The sequence below is a fragment of the Neopelma chrysocephalum genome, unplaced genomic scaffold (genome assembly GCF_003984885.1).
Source record: "Neopelma chrysocephalum unplaced genomic scaffold, ASM398488v2 Primary Assembly neopelma1_84, whole genome shotgun sequence".
Classification (NCBI taxonomy): Eukaryota; Metazoa; Chordata; class Aves; order Passeriformes; family Pipridae; genus Neopelma; species Neopelma chrysocephalum.
The window spans coordinates 7,287,483-7,309,991 of record NW_020897746.1 but is presented as its reverse complement, the minus strand read 5'-3'; the positions used below and the strand labels follow the sequence as shown (position 1 = coordinate 7,309,991).

At 39.4% G+C, this 22,509-nt stretch overlaps 2 protein-coding genes across 6 annotated transcripts in view; one reads left to right on the top strand and one right to left on the bottom strand.

Annotated features, from left to right (window-relative positions):
- STXBP4 (syntaxin binding protein 4) overlaps positions 1-17,995 on the bottom strand; it is a 67,574-nt gene extending 49,579 nt beyond the window's left edge. For 3 of the 5 annotated variants that reach the window (XM_027691614.1, XM_027691617.1, XM_027691618.1), the window contains exons 1-10: positions 12,098-12,217; positions 8,770-8,843; positions 8,484-8,579; positions 8,041-8,110; positions 7,149-7,223; positions 4,875-4,960; positions 4,076-4,205; positions 3,417-3,549; positions 1,232-1,338; positions 686-854 (exon numbers count right to left, since the gene is read on the bottom strand). In XM_027691614.1, coding sequence (XP_027547415.1) covers positions 686-854; positions 1,232-1,338; positions 3,417-3,549; positions 4,076-4,205; positions 4,875-4,960; positions 7,149-7,223; positions 8,041-8,110; positions 8,484-8,579; positions 8,770-8,843; positions 12,098-12,165 — 1,008 coding nt within the window. In that variant the 5' untranslated portion in view covers positions 12,166-12,217. Of the gene's footprint in view, positions 1-685; positions 855-1,231; positions 1,339-3,416; positions 3,550-4,075; positions 4,206-4,874; positions 4,961-7,148; positions 7,224-8,040; positions 8,111-8,483; positions 8,580-8,769; positions 8,844-12,097; positions 12,218-15,895; positions 16,019-17,886 lie in introns of those variants that run through there. The other 2 variants (XM_027691615.1, XM_027691616.1) reach the window with 2 other exon arrangements.
- A 44-nt stretch (positions 17,996-18,039) lies between these two features.
- LOC113971556 (cytochrome c oxidase assembly protein COX11, mitochondrial) lies at positions 18,040-21,755 on the top strand. The gene is made up of 4 exons (XM_027691619.1): positions 18,040-18,398; positions 18,465-18,620; positions 19,738-19,863; positions 20,211-21,755. The coding sequence occupies exons 1-4, from the start codon at positions 18,051-18,053 to the stop codon at positions 20,391-20,393; spliced, it is 813 nt and encodes a 270-aa protein (XP_027547420.1). The 5' UTR covers positions 18,040-18,050; the 3' UTR covers positions 20,394-21,755.
- The last annotated feature ends 754 nt before the right edge of the window (positions 21,756-22,509 follow it).

The window sequence follows — 22,509 nt, the reverse complement described above, 5'->3', positions numbered from 1 at the left end:
CATAAGAAGAATTGAGAATCACCTGCTTTGACTTTGTGTTTGACAGAGAACATTTTATTCATTTTTGTTCAAAGGCCATACTTTATTTAGCTTTAAAAGTAAGATAAACTGAAAAAGTTCCTTCAAAAATTAAAATAATAGTTTTAAAATCTTCTTTCTTATGGTCAACATTATTCCTTTTACAAATTTACTTCTTTAAGGTGAGTTGTATGAATTAACAATTGATGAGCTCAAAGGGGAAAAAGCCCACATTCTTCTAGGACTTTTTTAAAGCAAAAATCCCATCATCACAGAGCAAGTGTAACTTCTGAGATTGTACTGTTCACATATATGTAGTAAACAGAGAGTATTTTATCTCTGAAATAAATAACTATAGATATCACATTCCAAAACTTTACTACCTAGGGAAACATTATGGAGAACTTTGTATCTTAAGAACACAGTTAATGCTTACTTTATTTGATTTGTTGTCTTACCCCAAGTCAACTAACAGTCTTATTCCTCTCATCAGTGTGGTTTAACCTCCTGTTACACAACACGGTTTTTGCAAATCTTTTGATATTCCAAAGACTTAATATTGTGCAGGAAAATAGCCATTTTCTTACTAAAATGGAAACTCAATTAAAATTAGGAGAAAACAACCATTTGCTCACTTTATTCTAAGTGGAGTAATAAGTGTACTCACAGCATCTGGAGGGAATGTTGAAACCAGCTTCCCATTAGGAGATGGCAGAGCCTGTTGCTCTCCATATGCTACAGAAGATGTTAAGAGGCTGAAAGGACGTTGCAGATTCTCTGGATAACTGGGAATATTTTTTTGCCTAATAAAAGCTATCTCCCAGAAGTTTTCCAACCTAAAATTAAAGAAGTTTCAACATATTATATGCTATATTGTTTGTAAGATTATATGTTACTTCTGCAAAAAATTACATGTTTCTCAACACTGTGTGATTTTATGAAATCTTTTTCTAAAAGGGTGTTCTATTCCCCATCATTAAAAAGGCTGTGGGTTTGGGTTCTCCTTTGATTTTTTATTTTTGAAAGCACTCAAGTAGCATAATTTTGCAGGTCTAAAAGGCGCATCTGAGTCTTTTCTATGAAATAATATTGCAATTGAATATTAAAAAAATTAATATGCCTGCATTTCCTCTAAAGTCAAGTCATTAATCTGATCATAAACATCATATAATAAACCATTTTGGAGGTTTAGTTGCTTGACAGTAGCAGATACCTCATCTTTGTTCTGTTGATTATACTTTTTGCCTCTTCATAGGAGACACCAATCATGGACTCCTTGTTGATGGACACAAGTTGATCTCCAGGCTTCAATCGTCCATCCTAGGACAACAAATAAAAAACCAAACCCATTAATTTTATAAGAATTGCCAACACTACAGAAAGAACTGTATAATCACAGCACTTTCACATATTCCTCTGGATCTGCTGAGACAAGAAACACCAAGAGCAGCTGTGCATTCTGCCTGACAATCTTCCAGGAATAAACAGATTAAATGATCATTAATCACCATCACAGCAGTCATTATAAAAACTTCATTAGACAGAACACACCACAGATATTGTCTAAAGAAGAAATTTGGACCCACATACATATTCTGTTAAAAAAACCCCATCCAAAGGAAGTACAGATTTTTCCAGCAAGGAGCACCAACCCATCTGACTTTAGGAAGCTTCTTTACTAATTAATTCAGCTGCAAGCTGGGTTCATTTGTATTTCAGACCCAAATGTTCACAGCAATACATGGGACTCATCAGGCACTCACTAGCCATGTTAAGTTAATGAGAAAACTAGATTAGTCTATTAGGAATTCACCAGGCAAAACCATGACAGAAATAATACTGTCAACTTTGTGCTTCTGTTAAATTAATTGCAAATTCTCTACCAACACAAGAACATATCACATTTCTGTCTGAGAGACTATAAGACAAGACTTTAAACATGCTAGGCTACACTTCTCACTAAGAAAAAGCTTTCTCTACTCACATTTTAAAAGAGGCCTCAACAGTTTAGCTGGAATTTCATGTAATTCACCTACAGTTACAGAGTTTGTTATGACATTTATCTAATGTAATAAACATCCAATTACACATCTCTGTTCTTCATCTCTTAAGAAATTAATCACCAAGTGAAACAAACTGTGTACAGATGATACACAGGAAACAAGAAAAATACCTTTTCAAGACCAGTATAATTATACCTATTTAATATCCACATACCATAATATTAGCTGTGTCATTTCAAACCTATGATAGCATTTTATTACTTCTTTTTTTTGTCACTTAATGTTTTGGTTTTGATTAAAGAAAAAACCTGTAGATCTTTTATTTTGCTTTCATCCAGTCTATTAAAGAATATCCATTTCAATGGTGCCCTCACGTGGCAGAGGTTTAGAACACGTTTTCTGCTTCAGCTTCCCAAAGGGGATAACCAAGATTGGGAAATTACCTTTATCAGTGCTAACATCAGAACCTGCTGAAAATTTATGTCTCAGCCTATTGATTATGTGTGATAGGCTTTCAATTATATGTTTGCAATGAGAAAAAATGTTTTAGAAGCCACAACAAAATAGGAGAAACAAAAGAAGAATGATTATCATTTATCTACTAAAAGAGGTCTTTGAGAAACACTGAATGTTTTCCTTTACTTGATATTTTAGGACTAAACTTAAGTCTACTAAAGTTCAGTAACAAATAGTTATAGACTGTTTGGGGACAAAATTCATTGTTTGTGAAATCAGCTTGTAGCCTTTTGCTTGGCCAGAGGCAAAAGCTGGTTATCTACACTTCAAAATAATCATAATAACTCAGGATGCCAAAGGAGATTCTTGGATAAACAAGTTCTGTTTACTTGAACCAGATAGTTGCAGTATTTATTTACTTTTTAAACTGACAAGTCCTCCTGATTTACATACTGCATTTGTCATGAATGAAAACAGTAATCAGAACTGATTCATACATTTTATTAATCTGCACTTTCTGAATATTTTTTTTAATTTGCCTACACAATGATTTCCAACTGCAAGGATTCATCTAAATAAAGCCTCAGGAAAACATGATTTTTTGAATGTCCAAGAAAAAAACCAGAGATGAAATCTGTAGCTCTGTCCCATCCTTCCTATTTACCTTTCACCATGCAACCTCTTACAGAAGTTGATTTTGTACCTTCTCATACATAAACTGGGGAATGAAGATCCTCATTTACCTCAAATAGACTTAACAATAATTTTCATTACCATGTAACCCTGCTGCAGTGCAGTGAGAGAAGTCTGTTTAAAAAGAAGGCAAGGAGAAACACAAACACATTTTGTATTTAAAATATGACTGTATATATAACATACTGAAGCAGGTACTAAATGAAGGCAAAAATACAGGTGTCTAAAGGGAAAAAAGGTCTTTACCTTATGACAATCACCACCAGGGATAATTTCTTGAATATATACCAAAGGCCCTTCATTTCTGTTAATTCCTCCCACAATATTCAAACCTAGGCTTGTTCCTTTGCAAACAGAGATAATCTGAAATGCACTATCCCTACAAAGAGAAAGAAAGGTAGAATTACTGCACAGAACTAAATACTCAATAAAGATTGAAACAACATATTATCTTTGTGTATTTGTAAAAATCAATAAGATATTACAGCAACAAATAGAAATAGTGGACACAATCTCAATGTTCAAATATTACACTGCCAAATTACTACAAAATCAGCGACTTCAGGTGTTACTTCTGACAATTACAAAAAGATTTGATACATTATACTACAAGGTTAAAAACTTCTGTCTATTATATATATATATGTATATCCAAAGCTTATGAGAGTACCTGGACATAAACCAGAAGCAGTCAACTTCTACCATGTAAATGACAAACAAATGGGAAAATAACTTATTAAAACTGAAAGTCTGCCATATCCACGGTATTATAAATTACAGGATTAAAAATTAAAAAATAAAACAAAAGTTTAACACTTAGTGCTCAACTCAAATTCTCCTGACCAGCCAAATACAGCATTTCCTGCAGCTCACACAAGACAGTGAGAGTCAGTTTTGGAAATTACTTTGCAGGCTTTGGGGATGGAGCTGGGACAGAATTATTTCTGCTGCAGGTAGTGGTGTTTTCCTTCAGGTGCAACTGAGGACTCTGTGACCTTGAGGATGACCCAGAAGAAAGGCTCTCTGTAGATTTTGCTTCAAGAAAAGAAACGATGAAAAAAAAAGAAATAAAATACCCGTTGGGGAAAAAGCACAAAATTTCAGCTCATGTAAAATCAGTAGGATTATTTTCATGTTGGAAAACAGACAAATAAAGCAATGAGACAATCAAAAGGAAGCTTAAGTCTACACAGGTAAGAAGTGCAAGTCACCCAGGGTCCCAGGAATAATACTTTAAAACATAGCAAGTGACAGTTTTTTCCAATCTAGGTGCAAAAAACAAAATCTCAACTGACTTTCCTAAAGAATAATCCCCTGTGCTATATAAAGCATCTTAATTAGGCAGCAATTCCACAAAGATCAGAATTTATGGTAATCTAGCTCAAATTTTTTTATGAGTGCTTTGAAATCTTGCAGCACATTTCAGCTACAAATACCAAATACTTTTCACATCATTCATTAATTAAAATCGCTGAAAGCAGATGGTAATATATTTAAAAGTGGAGGACACTGACACACAAAGCCCTCAAGGTGTATTTTTAGACTATAAATGTCACAGTCTAAGTAACCACGTGTTTTGCCTGACTTTCAGTCACTTCCTCCAAGAGATCTCCCCCCAGATTAAGAGTTTTAAGTGCAAGTTCCTACTCCACCCAAGGCTGGCTGTCCCACAGGATTATGTCAGGCTTGGAAGTGATCTCTCACCAGCTAACAGATGTGTTGGAGAACTCCTTGCAGAGCTGTTGTCACTGTGAGAGCCATACTTATCCATCAGGTCATGGAATTCTTTCCTGTGGCAATAAAAAGATCCTCTTTGTCAGGATTTGGCATTAGTTGGAATCCACCCTGTGAAACCTGCACTGTACTGATGTTTCTCTTCCTCAGAAAAGGAGGTTCAACCTCAACTGAAAGAGGAAATCCCTGTCAAATGTCCAGAAAAGGCAAGGAAAAATCATGTAATACAGGATAAAGATAGAAAAGCAACAGACTGTGAATGAAATGGACTATTGCTGAAAAAGCTTAATTATTATCTTTCTTTACCCTGGATTGCAAAACTTTAAAAATTTATAATCCAAGTCAATTAGAAATGATAAAACAGTGGTATTACCTAGATCTAGAAAAAGTTATTCATATTAGAAGGAATCAGATTACAGCATACTCATGTTTTTAAAGGATGCTTTTAGTTCAATTACACTGAACAAGAACCCAGAAGAGACTGGTAAACAAAGATGTGGCACCTCAAAAAAAAGAGGATAGAAGAAATATTTATTAATTACTCAATAATGACCAAAACAGATGCAAATACTTAGTTTTCTCAGAATTTTTCAGTCCATTTCATCATCTTTGTATATTAAATATGTCTCTCTCCTTAGGCTTTATCTTTTTCATTATGAAATCTCTCTCGTTGAAATAAAGAGAAATTTTTGGTCAAATGCACTGTTGAAATAATGGAAATAGTTGAAAATACTACTACTACTACAAACCAAAAACAGCAGCTGTTTGTCACCTGTCATATTGTAACAAACTGGTAAAGATGTAAATCTTGGATTACATGCACTGAAGAGAAAACAAAAATGCTTGATTCACCTAACATTGAATCCAGCCTAATTAAAAATAAAAAGTTTATAATCTGAGCTATGATTATCTCGGTGATACCCGATTTAAAAAATGTAAGTAATCTAGAATGATGTAAGCCAGAAACATTGGCAAATTAATACTGCAGAATTAAACACAGAGAAAACAAATTAACTGATTGCAGGGAGAGTAATTCCCAGGTAATTCCAGTGACTGCAGTTGAAAGCTGCTGGATGCATTTTTATTTTTTTAAATGACAAAATTTACTGTACTAATGCCAAACCCAGGGAACACACAGTTGAGTGTAAATCAAATAATCTTTTAGCACAGAAATGTAATCCCCAAGAAATGAATTCACAGGTGTCTGGGTGAGGGACTGTCTGGAGTGGCAAATCTGGCCCAGGCCACTGCTCCTACCCCCGGAGTGGTTAAAGGACTGATGGATTTTAATTATTCAAGGAATTTAGAGGAACTAAGCCAGTATGCTTTAGATAAAAGCAGATTAAGAGTGGACCTCACATATATCTGGGCAGTCTGAAAAAATAAGAGATCAGAGGCTACAGAGTGATTTAAATGTCTGTCAAATACACAAAATAAAGGAAACAGAAAGAAGGAAGCTTAACTCGGACAAAAGGCTAAAGGAATTTAGAGAAAAATCCTTTATGCAGAGATTACTCTGTAAGTGGAACATCCCAGGACAGGCAAATAACAGCAGCTACTCTTGCAATGATTATCAAAAATAGTTACATAACAGCTCATTTCTCTGGAGATTTAAGTCACAAGGGGACACAGACCTGGATCCAGTGCTTCCGATGATGCTCTGCCAATATAGGTTTATATGCTTAACTCCAACAGTAAGGTTAAAGCAATATTTAACATAAATGCCCTTATAATGGATGTATTTTGGACTACCTGCTGCACTGAATAGTTTAACCTGCTTATCCAAACCATTCAAAGCTCATTAGAGATTGAAAAGTAAATTTCCAAGGGGAAACAATAACTAAATCTGCCTTTTTTCAGAAGGCAAGACCAGTTCAAAAATCATATAGTTTTGTGGTACTGCAGCTCTAATGTAGACTCTTAATTTTTTATTATTTTAAAATGTGAGAAGTATTAAAAAGAAAAAATCTATCACGGCACATAATTTTTAATGGTATTAGCTGGGAACATAACATTAAAATCCTCCTCTTTAAGCTGAAATTGGCCTGAGCTTGCTACTTGAATTGATCCAAGTGATCTCAGAATGAACTGGTATCAAATACCACACAGAAAAAACGTGACATGTGGGGTAATCCTGCAATTAAATCTAATCTGAAAGAAAAATACATGCAAGCCCAGCCCCCAACCCAAGATATAGCACTGGAGTTTTATTACTTTTGAGGTTAAAACAGATTTTTCTCTTACTTTGCTTCTTCATCTCTTGCAACGAGGAGAGACATGTGATTAGATGCTGACGCTGTTCTCAGGATGTCAACAGCCCTGCAAGGGGGAAAACAGCCAAATAAATACACCAGGGGGCTGTCAAGAAGTACAGAGCAATGCTAAAAGAGCAGGAAAATGGACAAATTTCTACCAGAGTTAATAATTTTCACTGCCAGATACAGAGAAAAGTGCTTTCCAGCAGCATAACTCCAACTAAGCACTGAGGAATGGAGCAAGAGAGACTGTGGTGCCTCTGAGCTGCTGACAGCAACAAGCTGGGACTGACCCCTCCTTCCCTTTTGTCCCCACTTCTCCTTGGCCCATCCTACTGCCTTCCTGGACCTCCTTCAGGCTTAACAGCCCACACCAGCCAAAAACCACTGCTCAGATGTGGTGCCTTGCTCACGATTTCCCTCAGCGATATATACAGGATTTTCTATTTGAATTTTTAGCCTCTGTCTCCAGCACTAAGCTGCACTGATTTCTAGTGATCCAGCTACAGAAACCACCTCCAGATTTTTCTAAACCATCTCCCCTTCATTGTCCCATTACCTGTTCACTGAATCATTTACGTTCACCAGTATTGAACCAACAGTTATCAAAGTATTTTAACAGCTTAATATGTTCTAATGCTATTTTCACACACATTCTGTAATCTGTTAAGAAACCAGTTTATTCTGGCATTATAAAAACTTCAAGTCATTCACTTTTCCACAACAGTTTTGCTGAATTAGATTTATAGGATAAATTAATTTCCAGCTGAACTCCAAGGACCTCAGGGGAGTTGAGCTCTTTCACTCAGTCATTGATAATGTTCAGAATAACCTGTATATGATATTCCAAGCTCTAATAAACATTCACTAATCAAATTTACCTTTCATTTGTTACTCCAATCAAGTTTTCTCCATTGACATCCAAAATGAGGTCACCAGTGAGCAAACGGCCTTGTAATGAAATCAACAGTAATTCATGAATCAACAGGAAAATAGTGAACATAGTATTCAAACATGACTTTTCCTTTCAATTTTATGTGATTTAATGCAATAAAAATTTTATGACTGTCATGACTTTCTGATCCTAATTAAGATGGGTTATTGTGATAAGACTAATAACTGTCAATCAGCCTTATTAACCACAGAATAGCCACTGAAAATAAGTGTTATTTAGCTATTTGTATTATTTACACACAACACATATTTGTGGGACTGGAATTTGTATTTCACAGTTGTGGAATTAACTGTGAGTTGAAATTTCTTTTGACAGATTTTTTTTTTAATATGTAGTGTGTTTGTAACAAATAAATTCAAAATTACTTACTATCTACAGCAGCAACCCCTCCAGGTAGAATTCTCTTTATAAAAATCCCATAATCTTCTGCTGTTTGTGCCCGATAACCTCCAATAATTTTAACTCCTGCAGAAAAAAACCAACAAGAAACGAGCAAGAAATTGGTTATTCCATCTCCTGTGCTAAATCTATTAAGAGTCAAATCCACAAAAGCCAGATAAACTGTTGGAGATGACAGTGTGACCTGAAAAAGCTCACCAGGTATTTTTAAAGCTTTGGTTTACTCTGAACCAGAAGGATGTGCAATCTTAGTTACCTAATCCATTCTGACAGTCAGAAAAGGAAATGCGGTGAACAGCTCGATTGATTCCATGAGGGCCCATAATGGTCCTAAGGAACAAAATAAAAGCCATTAAATTACAGAAATGTATGCAGAGCTATGTTAACATAAAAGAAATCACAGTGACCACGTTTTTAACTCCAACACAAACCAAAACCAATGTCCTCCACTGACAACTTCATATTGTTTGATCCCTCTGCCCACCCCTTCCCCACCCGAAAATCAACCTCCTCGTCACAAATATCAGATGACAAAGTACTACAAAGTGTACATAGTTTACGTCCTTTTCCCCCAAAGCATTTCAGGATGAACTGTGAACCCCATTTCATTTTTAATAAAAGGATTATGATTAAATATAAACAAAACCCCACAACCTGGTCCAGTTTAGCATGTAGGCAAGAAAAACATACCATAACATCTTAGATCAGGTAATGAATATTAAAATAAAACCACAGCTAAGACAATGCATACAAAAGCATTTTCTAACATATAATTTTGTTGTTATTTATGAACATAATATTTTCCCTACAGTCTCCTAATTTCTTCACTCAACACTGATTTCCTTTTCTGTTGTAAAAAAGAGTTTCTTTCCAAACTCTTTTGCCTGGTCCCCTGTGTACCCTCCTACCCCAAGAGAAAATACCAGGATGGCACCTGAAATTGTCTAAAGGCAGAGGAATATTTTGGAGTCAGTTCATCAAGCTAAAGAATTAAGGAAGAATAAAAGTAGAGTTTTGAAACTTAAATTTACAGTCTCATGGGACACATGACCAGCACACCGCTCCGAGAATGCAAAGTGTTAAGAAGTCCTGTAAGTCCAGTTTTTATTTTTTTATTTAGATGAATTATGATTTAAAAAATGCAAGTTGTATCATAGCTCCTTTGCCCTGCCACTGTACCATTTTTGGGGAAGACTCACCAGATCTCTTCTAGAAAAGAGCAGAAGCACCACTCAGGTTTTTCTGCTTTGACCTACATATTGTTCTGTATCAGACAGACATACATATTGTTCTGTATTTTCTAGAGAGTGTTGTTAAAGTGACATGGAACAACCAGAATTCATTAGCAGGGGGCGAAAGAAGATCAAAGTGGAGGACACAGTGACCCAAATCCTCCCACACAACCTAATCCAGCACAGCCTGAACTCCATGCCTGAAACTGGGTATATCTGCAAAAGCCACGGTACATGTCATTAACTGGGGCCATGCCAAAAGGAAAAGAGAAATCTAGAAGGTCCAAATGTTCTTAAACTCTAGCACCAGGCAGGAGATCCAGCTTCTAAAGAACATCTGCAGTACTTAGAATTTTGTAGAAGAAAACTGGATGAGGGTTCTTTATCAAGGGATAAGCACTAGCTCTGAAAAGCAAGTTTCTCAAGTATTTGCAAAATTAGCCTTTGCTTTAGAAAGGCTGGCTACAAGAACAGACCCAATAATTCATATTTAGAAACAAAAAGTAGGCGTATGCTTCAAACACTGTCGCATTTTCACTGGATAGTTCTTGAAGTAATTGTTTCATGGGCTAAAAAGAAATGATGAAACCCAGACAGTGTATTTGGGCTGTATTTGACACAACTGCACATGACCTTGCAATGACATGGCAGAGCATAAGGCACCCTTTGTATGGCTAAAAGTGAACCAAACTGCTTTTATTTAGTAGTGTTACTACCCAATACTGTCACTTCGATTATCCCATGAATTTAAATTGTTCTGAATCTGAAATACAGCATCCCAGCCATGTTCTTTGCAGGTCTGTCCTGACTTGTATCTTTGAAAACTTAAAAAATCTACACTGATCTTTAAAATAGACAATTATTGTACTGTTTTTCTCTCTTGCCTTTTGCTACTCCTGCTCTGGTTCTTGCTCTGCCATGCCCTCAGCAGTTCTCACATGGCATTTTCTTAGTTAAAATTAAAAAAAACAAGAACAAAAGTTACTTCAACCTCACACAAAGTCACACAGAGGTTTACCTTCATAAAGTCTTAAAAGATCAAACCTCAGACTTTAAAGTTCAGAGTTCACTAGAAATTGTAGGACCTACTTATATACTGCCATATAAAATGATCATGAAATATGATCAAATCTAAGCACACGACACTTAATAGGAAAGGATTCATATTTCCAGACAGAACAGGCAACACTTTCAAAAGGCAGATCATAACTAGCATAAAATGCATTCTGACAAAGAGGATACAGAGGATATACAAACTAACAATAAACAGTGGAGAGGAATAGGACCGCTCTGAAACAGTGGAATTGTCTTGATGCTGTCACCTACAATTACAAAGAACTGTTGAACAGGTACCTTTAAAAGATACTCAGGTGTTTTTATGCTCTAGATATGAAATCCCTCCAATACACACAGTTTAAAATTACTTTATCATACAAAAATAAAGACAAGGATCTTCAAATGCCCCGAATTTGTTTAGCATATCACATCTAGTTGATTTTCAATGTTAGTTTTTTCCCCACAGAGCTTAGAGAGAGATCTTCAAGTCAAGCTGCTTGTCACAGTTCTAATAAAATAAACGGGGCTTTAAGAGTTTCACTGTAAAAAGACTTGGATTCAGCACCCATTCAACATTAATTTCATGTTATCATTATTTAATATTCATGAAATGTTAGAATACTGCCCCCAGAGCATTAGAAATATGCTCAATGGTATAAATAAGGAAACAGGTTTCTAAACAACTTGGTAGGAATAGCAAAAAATAATTCAATGCTCTTTGTAGAAGATATGAATTAAAAAAATCAGATTTGCTGCTCATTTCTCGAAGTCAGGCAAAAGTTCTTGTAAGCAAGGTTTTAGCACAGAGCAGATGAGAGGCAACAGACAAAATAAACAAGCAAAACTCAACAAAATGTACACTATAACTGTCTTACACTAGAAAATGCTAAACTCAACACTCCAAGTAAAGTCCTGGAACACTAACAGACTAAGTGCATATCATTTTGTGTAGGTGCTCCAGTAAAGGCAATTAAAATGAACTTCCTTCTCTTACTTTTTAGCAGAATACACAAGGAAATTCAACAGCTTTAGGTTTTTTATCTTCTAAGGACTTATTGCAACACACAGGATATTCTTCTGATCTCTATTCCTGAGAAATTATTAGTCATTTATGTGCACGAACAAAATATTTATCCAGGATAATACACTTTCCTCACAAAACAGATATTACTTGACACATAAGCGAAAATCTAAATAGTAAACTCTGTCAGCTTATGAAAAGAAATGCCCACAGCTTTTAAATGATCTCTCCTGTACTTTGCCCAATTGCAGACCAGAACAGTGCCCCCAGCATACCAGTACAGGAGAGAAAGCCCATCAAAACGCTCTGGTTCATCTTCAGCCCCTGGTGAGAGTAAGGACATTCTTCAGGACGGCAGCAAAAACAAAGACAACGCAACCAAAACACTCTGGAGGCTTCCAGTTCAGCTGGATAAAGGTTATGAGCTGGATGATTTCTGCTGCTCACTAAAAACCCAAACACAGAGCTCCAGCCAAGCGTCTCTGCCCACTTAATCTCCTCTGAAACCCTCTGCGTCACATGGACTAATTCACCTAGCGAGGTAATGTTTACTTTTTCTCTGCTTGAAATGGCAATTTACAGCAACTTTAAAGGCTGATAAATACCAAGGAGAAAATTTACTGCGCTGTGACTAAGGAATCTGGATCTAGCAGCCAAAGGCAAGTGACGTGATTAAAATAAATTTATTTTCTCCTGTTCTTCCAATAATTTATTTCTACACTCCCTCCAAACAAGGTCAAAAGCAGTAACTCATGACCTTTCCAAAGCAATCTTCCTACCAGACTGGATTATGTACAGCCTCACAAAAGGGAAAGCCAACAAAGCAGACTGAAAGCACTAATGAAACAAATGCCATTATGCTATTACTTGGCATTCTCAATCATGCTATTGACCTGTGCCACGCTTTAACCTGATTTTTAGACTTTCAATATGCAGCAGTCAAAAGTTAACACAGAACTTGGGTTATATATTTTTCTCTAGGAAGGGAAGCTGATACATCTGTTCTTCTGTGAAAGGCAATAAAACTGGTCAATTTATGTCATTACACTGAGAATAATCTGATTGAAAAAGTTAAAAATATAATCCTGTTCCCAGAGGTCAGACCCTGCTGACAGGAAGCTTGGCCTTGCAGAGACACACATATTTTCAGAAGTTCTGAGCACCTGACATCAGTTCTGTTAATGATCATTTCCTTCCAGTCTTGCATCACAAGATGCACCCCTATTACTAAAATATAAAAAGAGTGCAATTTAAAACGAAACCCAAATATCCTCTGTTCACTGAGGGCTTTAAGTAGAAAGGTGAATCCTCTGTAGCAAGGAGTGATCCTGTGAGCAGACAGCATCTGTCAGGTCTGGAGCTGTGCAGCAGGAGGGCTCGGCTATGCCAGGAATGCACTCGCTTATCTCAGGCACCTTTTTTTTTTTAAAGCTGCAGTGACTGTGGTTTCATTAGCACTTTCTGGAGAAAGGATCCCTTTGCTTACAGACAACGAGCTGTACAGTGTTCAAACAGAGCCAGGCCCCAGAGCCTGCAGAGCCACTGAAGGGGCAGAGGGGTAAAGTGACCCACCACAGATTAAGGAGCAGATCAGAGGTGGAAGGGGGAACATAAAGCAGCCTTCCCAGTTCCCAGACCATGAAAAGCTCCACTGGCATCCTTTGGATTGCTCACATCCATTCAGAGATAAAAATTTGGCCCTTTGTAATCTTTTCTCAATCAGTTTACTATGTCGGTGTTACCGGCATTGCAGTCAGGTGAAAGAAAACCCAATGATATTTTAAGCCTTGTACCAATTAGCTTTGCTCCAGGCAAGGTTAGAGAAAATACCAATAACTTTTCTCCAGCAAAACTGTCACCAGTGGAATTCAATTTGTGGTATCAATATCAGGAGCATTTGTCAAAGCAAATCTCTCAGACCAATCTGGCTTGATTCCAGTGTCACGTTTTCTGCAATGGAAATCTGTCCCCCAGTTACCAGCCTGGCTCAGGGCTCTGCATTTTCACTGTTAAAAAGCCAAAAGGTATTTTTATTAAACCAGAAATTACGAACTTCTGAACAATGTAAGCTGACATAAAGTAGTATTAAGCTTATTGCTCCCATTTTATTAATTAGCAGTGATACATCACTTGTTCAGACAATCCCTCCTTCAAAGTAAACTGTGCATTGTTCAGCTTCCTGAACTCATCCCTGATGCTTCTATCCCTCTTTACCTTCAAATTCTGCTGCTGTGCTGCTTTTAATGTTTCTAAAGGATTCATACAGAACAATAGCATTATTGCTTCTCTTGCAAGTTCTTTGCCTTTCAAGAACATACTCAGGAGAACACAAATTACCTTTTATTTCCAGAATGATCTAGGAATACTGTAACAACTCAAAAGTCCTTAACATTCACAATAAATAAGACTAAATTTTTTCAAGAGATATCATTTGTTATTAAGTAGGATTCCTTTCCAAACAGCCAGTAAACTATTCTTTTCTGCCAACATTTGTAATTATGACCTGCCTTTCCCAAAGGAAGTTTTGCAATGCTTTAGCAACTGAGATGGATTACAGGATAACTTAGAAGATGACAAAAAGATCTGCAGAATCTTTGGGCATAAAATTCACAAGATCTTTTTGTTATAAATAAAACAAAAGGTTTTTTACAAAAATCCTCTACAAGTCCATTAAGCAACTGCACCCTTTCAGGGGCACTAACCCTAAATTCAGATACTAAGGACCACAGCCAAAGGAATGCTGTGTCATAGAGCATGGAAAAGCACTTATTCTGATTTATCCCAAACCACTAATTATTCAAAATACATTTTGCTGATTAGGTCATAAAGAGTAAAAGAAAACACATGTCATTATATGGCAATTGTTAAACATGAAAAAAAGCTTGGGCAATATTGTAATTGTGGAGAAGCATGAATGGTTTGAGGCTAACCCCTGTGTAGAGAGGAAACATGGTATTTAAAGTTTAGGTAAACCTCAGTTAATATATAACCAAGTGCATTCTTGGAGCATTGTGCATCGATACTGCCTCCCAGAAAATCAGAAAGCACAGAAAATTATAGTCTGCCATTATCATGTAGCTCAAGTGCAGTTAGAGGTGCCTTTCCTGTTCATCTCATATGTGAAAAATTGCCTTTGGAACACCTTCCACATGATTCTAGCAAGCCACAGCTTCTTAAAGATGTATCTTTCTATCTTTCCATGGGACAAGCAGAGTGCTGGTTTCTTCAGGTCTCAGTAAAAACCAAGAAGATTTTTTTTTTAATATTTTGTGGATTTGGTTTTCAAAAAAATCAAGTTATTTACGAGGTGGCATAATTCTAAATCTATGCTAAATTGGTTGAAAATGCTTTTGAATTCTGTTGGCTGGATTCTATTACAAAAGCACAGCAAACATGATAGTCCAGCAGGAGCTGTCTGTGCCTGGTTTTAATTCTGGTTTGGATGACAGTGTTGCCACAGTTACTTGGCAGTTTGGGAAGGGTCTGGAGTTATGGTTTTCAATCATGACTGAATCCAGTTTTGCCATTTAGAATCTGATCCAACTTTTGAGTGGATAACATTACATTCTGTAGTATTAATATCATCATAATTTTATATCCCATGGCATTGGTAAAAATATGATGGTTCCAAACCACTACACATAAAGCATTAAATACATACAGCCGTAGTATTCTGAAAAATTCATGCATTATAATAGATAAACTCTATACAGTGTCTTATGTTACTGTAGGTGCCCTATATATACAAGGAAATAATTTGGTATATACCTTACAAGTATGTTTTCATAGCTGCAGAAGCACTAAGGAATTTCTGTGCAGGGTTTTATCTCTGCAGAACCAGTCCTAACCAAGTGCTGATTAACTTAATGAAAAGCTTAAGAGACATTTCCTCCCTTAATGTGTAAATTCACTGGTGTTGGTGTCACCTTCTCTAAGATGTTGATTCAATATCAAAGTTATTTTTCCTGAAGACTTCATCAAAACAAGATCCTACTAATGGAACTGCAAGAATTTTCATATGATAATCCAGTAATTGCTGTATTCTTGTCTCTGGAGGGAAAAAAAATACTTACTTTTTATCTGTATTTATTAGGGGATCTGTACTGGACATCTTCTTAGGTGCACTACTTAAATAAAAGTTCAAAATGAAGAATTCTGACACATGAAGAACTGGCTCCTAACCAGGATAACAACTGCTGTAAAAAAAAAAACAAAGAGAAACCACTTTTTGAAATTTAAATGGTCATGTCTATTTTCAGACACTGAAAACATTCTTATTTATTACTGACTAATTGAAATCAAGCTGGAAAAGGAGAACTGCCATGATAAAACAGCTACACTTCACTGCTGAAAATAGTTAACAACACAGACTTCGTTGTATGTGGTACCAAAACATCTCACATCCTAATTCCCTCTTAATTTATGAGGTAGGAATTAGGATAAACCTGAATCCCCTGTGATTAAAATCTTCTAAAAAAGGAAAGAACAGATTACAATTTCAAGATAAAGCAATGTAACTGCCAAAGACAAAAAAAAGTCTCTCTATTTTTTTTTCCCTCCATCAAAGGTTTCTTGTGGAGGGAACGTTGCGTGGAACATGATAAGGTGTTTTGTGTGTCTTTTCTCATGTTTTTTTAACTTACTGTCTAGAATTCAGTGTGCATGAACTTCTCACATGAAGTATGTAGGACAGGCCAAAACACACAAAATGGGATTACATACCACTAAGGTAACAAAACCCCCAGTAATTCACATTGTGCTTTTATTAGCACATACAACAGGTCAACAGGAAACAGAAACACTAATTCCTGCAGGTCAATATTTGGAATACCAGAAAATTTCCTGCAGTTTTCAGATCTCTCGTTAAAGGATCAAAAAACCACTACGTGAATACAGTGGAAGTACCACAATATTGCTTCACTCCAGCCTTTACCATTCTCTTATTCAACACATCTAAATGGAAAATGAAGCAATATCAGGAGCTGCCGGTCCTTATGTGGTTCGTGTTACTGGAACCAGCACAGAAGAGCAGCACTGCTCCAAAGCTGTAAATTCAAGTATTGCTAGAGCAAAGTTTATTATGGTGCATGGGACCAGTCGTGGGAAAAGCTATTGTTTGTGAATTTACCTGACCATGCCCATCCTGAAGTTATTGCTGTTTGCAAACAGCTCTTAATCCCTTTGCAGCGTGTCAATACCTGTGCCTGAACAACAACAAATCCCTGCGCTGTGGGAAGTGAAATTAACAGGCACCAAAACATCACTAGGGAAAACAAACAAACAAATAAACGACCGGTGTCAGTGTCCACAACCGGAGGAGATTTGCACGGTCTCGGAGGGACCAGCAGGAACAGCCCCGTGCCCAGTGCCCATCCGGGGGATGCTGGGGTGGTACCTGAGGGATAACCGGGCACCTGAGGGATAACCGGGCAGTACAGAGGTACCCTGGTTATCCACCAGCAACCTGGTACCAGATACCTGAGGTACCCTGGCACCAGGTTCATGAAGTGTCTGGTTACTCCTCAGTACCCTGGGTACCGGGGTATCTGGTTATCCTTCAGTAGCCTGGTACCAGATATCTGAGTTACCCTGGTTATCCCTCAGCACTCTGGTTATCCCTCGGTACCCTGGTACCAGATACCTGAGGCGTGTGGTTTTTCCGCAGTACCTTGATACCAGGTACTGCGGCACCCTGGTTATCCCTCGGTACTCTTGTACCGGGGGTATCCTAGTTATCCCTCGGTACCCTGGTACCGCGGGTATCCTGGTTATCCCTCGGTACCCTGGTACCGGGGGTACCTTAGTTATCCCTCGGTACCGCGGGTACCTTAGTTATCCCTCGGTACCACGGGTATCCTGGTTATCCCTCGGTACCCTGGTACCGCGGGTATCCTGGTTATCCCTCGGTACCCTGCTACCAGGTACCTGCGGGACAAACCCCCCCTCCTGGCCGTGCCCCGCTCGCTGAACCCGCTCCTGGCCGCCCCTCCGGTGCCGCTCCCGTCCAGCACCGCCCGCCCCGGCACTGCTCCGTGCCGGGAGCCCTCGGAGGTGCGCCAGTTACCTCGTACACAAACCCGCCGCCCGAGCGGTCCCGCTGAGGGGGGGACGGAGGGACCGAACACCGGCGGGTGCACCGGGACCCCCCGCGCCTCTGCACCGCTCCGAGGGGGCGCGGCGGGCGGGCAGGCGATGTCGGGCGGGCATGCGATGTCAGGCGGGCAGGCGATGGCGGCTCGACCCGCCCCGTTCCCGCCTCATCCCGCCTCCGCTCCCGCCCCTCAGCCGGCACCGCCCGGCCCTTCCAGCGCCTCTCCCGAGAGCCCCCGCGCCGCGGACATGGCGCTGTGCGGGCCGGGCTGGGCTCGCTGTGCCCGCGGGCTGCGGCTCGGGGCGCTGCCCCGGTGCGGGCTCTGGGGGACCCGCGGCGTGCGGAGCTCCAACCCCTTCACCCGGCAGCAGGAGGAGGAGTGGCGGCGGCGGAACCGCTCTGCCGTGGGCTACATCGCGGCGGCCGCCGCGGGCATGGTGGGGCTGTCGTACGCGGCCGTGCCGCTCTACCGCCTCTACTGCCAGGTACGAGGGGCCCGCGGGCGGCGGGGGCGCGGGGAGCGCGGGGCCCTCACTGCCCTTCCCTGACAGGCCACGGGGCTCGGCGGGACCACGGGCGCGGGGAGCAGCGCGGAGCGGATCGAGAGCATGGAGCCGGTGCGGGACAGGGTCATCAGGGTCACGTTCAACGCCGACGTGCACTCCAGCATCCAGTGGAACTTCAAGCCGCAGCAGAGGGAGATCTACGTGAGTCGCTCCGATTCCCCCCCTCAGATCCCTCACCTAGAATCGTCAAGGCTGGAAGAGAGACCTTCAGAGATCACCCATGCCAGCCATCCACCCGGCACTGCCACTGTAACCCCTAAACCACCAAACCACAGCACCCCACGCCAGATCCACGCGCTTCTGGAACATCTCCAGGGATGGTGACCCCACCATTCCCTGGGCAACCTGTTCCAAGCCTGACCACACGAACAGTGAAAAATTTTCTAATATCTAATCTGAATCTCCCCTGCCTGAGTTTAAGGCCATTTCTGGTCCTCTGACTGGAAGCACAGCAGAAGAGACATGCCCCCACCTCACTACACCCTTGTGTGGAGTTGTGGAGAGCAATGAGGTCCCCCATGAGCCTCCTTGAGACTAAACAAACCCAGGTCCCTCAGCCCTTCCTCATCAGACGTTTTCTAGACCTTTCACGAGCCTTGTTGCCCTTTGCTGGACACGCTCCAGCACCACAGTGTCCTTTTTAAAGTGAGGAACCCAAAGCTGAACGCCCGGCTGTGAAGGCACCAGGTTTTGCCTCGTGTGATTTTGTCTCCTGCATCCCGATTGTGGACATCCATCCATTGGCATATCTGGGCCCTGATCTGGAAAACACACAAGACACTTCAGCCCAGGGTGCTCCCTCAGTTCTGCCACTTTGGGATGGCACGTTGGGTGCTGGTGGCTTCTGCTTCCAGAGGGCAGAACTTAAGTGCCTGCTGTGGTGTAGTCAAAGCGTAGTTGCCTCCCACCATCCCATCAAGACCTGCTATCAAAACTGTATTTTTATATACACTTCATGGTATACACACCATATGTATATGGTATATACACTGTAAAGTGTGTATATATACTTAAAATACAAATATAGAGTGTAACTGTATATCTAAACCTGTGCCATTTTTTCCTCTTCCCTGTCCTCGCAGGACTGTTTTTGAATGGGGGTGAATTGTATGTAAGCAAAATATTCATGAAATAATCAATTTGAAACAGCAAAAGAGAAAATTAATTCTAGCTAAAGGCCAAAGAACTTGGTTTGAGGGGTGGAGGGCTGCACTGGCTAAAGAAAAAAAGAAAATCACTGTACAATTATGTTACACAGGTGGTACCAGGAGAGACTGCACTGGCATTTTATAAAGCAAAAAATCCTACTGACAAACCAATAATTGGAATCTCCACCTACAACGTGATCCCCTTTGAAGCAGGACAGTATTTCAATAAAATACAAGTAAGTGTGAACAAAGCAAAGATTGCATTTTCCTTTACATGAAAGAAAATAGTTATCCATCAATTAGCACCACTGACTCTGAGGGCAGGTGGGAACAAGGTGAGCTGGCCTGGCCCACTGGCACCTTTGCACACTTCATTAAAAGCTAATTTCTTTCGCTGTAATACAAGAAACGGAACGGAATTGCTGTTGTGTTGCTCATATGATTGATCCTTCCCAGGATTTTAGGGATGTACAGGGAATGAGAGTTGATATTAAAAGACGAAGCTTTCTCTCATGTTGGCAGAGATAAAACTGCCAGCCATCACTATTGTCTAATTGTGTTTTTTTTTCTTCTCCCCCTGCAGTGTTTTTGTTTTGAAGAACAGAGGCTGAATCCTCAAGAGGAAGTGGACATGCCTGTCTTTTTCTACATTGATCCAGATTTTGTAGAGGACCCTAAAATGGCTAAAGTTGATTTGATCACCCTCTCTTACACCTTCTTTGAAGCAAAGGAGGGACAGAAGTTGCCACTTCCTGGATATCAGTAATGGGCCATCTCTACAAAAAGGACTTTTGCGGCCTGACTGACAGTTTTAAGACCATTTTTCCTTGCAATTCAAAACTGCAGGAGTACTGTGCAATATGAAATTATATTATTAAACCAACACGGGCTGTTATTAAAGTATATATATATTTTTTTAAAAAACAACTTAATGCAGTTGGAATACTATTTGGAAGGGAATACACTGTTCCTGGAATTGAGAGGGTTTTCTCAAGCCATCTTTTCATAAAATGTTATCTGAATACTATGAGACAAATTTTTAAACCCAAGGGTAAATTGAGATCTTCATTTAAATACAGAGGAACAAATCAGTTTATTAAGCATCTAAAGTTGCATTGCTGGCTCTGGAGAATAAATTCCATGTTAAGTTACTTTAGAAAAAGGTAAAACCAGATAACCAGTTAAGGAAATCTCATAACTAAATAAAGTTAGACTGTATTCCTGTGTAACCCTCCCTGGCACTGGAGGATATGATGATTCAGAAGATGAGGCACCCTCTCAGATTATTACTGAATTCTACTGAGTTCATTTGGTAAGAGCAGACTGCTCTGAAACTGTTATCATTAGAACAGTAATTTAAGTGTAAGCACATCAGATCTGTGGGTTGGTTTCCATTTAGAAATACCACCTAATTTCCATGTTGTGTTTTACTCATTTCAAGTATCTGTACTCTAATTAGAGTACTCTCTGCCTCTGCAGAGGGCTGCACCCTGGGCACCTCTACACAGAGACAGGCTTGGCTTAGGTACGAAATGCTTTGAGGGAAGGGCAGTACATAAACAACTGCTCTAAACTGCAGCTAAATTAACAGTGTAGGAGTCTTCTCAAAAGCCTAAATCAGCCCCATTCAGAGGCTGAGTCCAACAGAACCTGCCCAGCAGCACAGCAGTTCTTCAGAGGGACTCGCTGTTTACCACCAGACCACGTAAGCCTGTATTTATGTAACTTTTGGTCATTATCTGTGGGGTGGGTGTAATAACACTTTATCATTGCTTTGCAAACGAGGAGTTGCTGAGCAGGTTTAAGTGACCTACTCATTTTCAGACAGGAGTTAATCTCAGCTAGTATCTCATCTGCTAGGCCAGTTCTTTCTACCCCTTTCAGCAGATGAGATCTAACAAAGACTTATGTTGGTTTGCTTGGACTCTGAAAAGGTAATGGGTACATCAGAAATGACTTCCAGTTACTTGAGTCTCAGTTATATTTGCATACAATAATTCAAGAAGTGTTCTTTTGAAAATAAATGGATGCTACCTTTAAAATGCATTACTGTATCTGTGTTGGCTAAACAGATTCTGGATGACATTCATGTCAGGTCTTCACTGTATACTAAAGTTATAAGTTTTCATTCTTTCCTCTCTCTAATGCATTTTATCCAGCAAAACATGTGGAGCCCACACAAATTAAATATATCTGTATGAAGACAGCAGCAAGCTTTATAATTCCAGCATGCTTCAGGAAAAGAAAACCCAACATCAAGACCAATCTTTGAATCCAGGCTAGGGGAAAAAAATTCTTACCTGGGTTGACTTTAGTCCATTGTCTTTTTGAAAGCTGATCAGGGCAGTTCTCCACACATTCCTTTGTTCTGGCCACCTGCTTCAGAGGAAAAGGAACATCCCCCTGGCAAGTTCCAGTTCCTTAAAAATGCAGGTTCTCCCCCCTAGTTTGAAAGCCCAAGTTTGTGCAGATGCTGAGCACATTCCAAGTGCAAAACAAGCTCTGTAACCTCCGTAATTAGCCAGTTCCCTTCCATTTATCTGTGATCATTTTGCTGCTTTAAATACATGAAGGTTCAGTCAGCAATCATCCATTATGGATTACCACACTGAAATAGCCCTTTTTGATTTGTTACCCATCAGTGTGTGGGTTTTGCCAATACAACGAAGCTGTAGGGAAAAAATTGATCCACCTCAAATCCTATTTTCAGCTGTTTTCTCAGGCTGCTGCAAATAATACAAGAAAAATTATAGTAAGACAACTTGCCTTTTCACCTCAGCTTACAAAAACCCCAAACTTGTGTTTTGGATAGAAGCAAGGTGTTCTAATGGTCCTGCAGCAACATTGCTGACTATGCAATGACACACCACAGGTTTACACTA

Coding starts and splice junctions, on each gene's coding strand:
- LOC113971556 (XM_027691619.1), top strand. CDS start 18,051: ATGGCGGCTCGACCCGCCCCGTTCCCGCCTCATCCCGCCTCCGCTCCC. Junction 18,621..19,737: donor CGCAGCAGAGGGAGATCTAC/GTGAGTCGCTCC, acceptor TATGTTACACAG/GTGGTACCAGGAGAGACTGC. Junction 19,864..20,210: donor AGTATTTCAATAAAATACAA/GTAAGTGTGAAC, acceptor CTCCCCCTGCAG/TGTTTTTGTTTTGAAGAACA.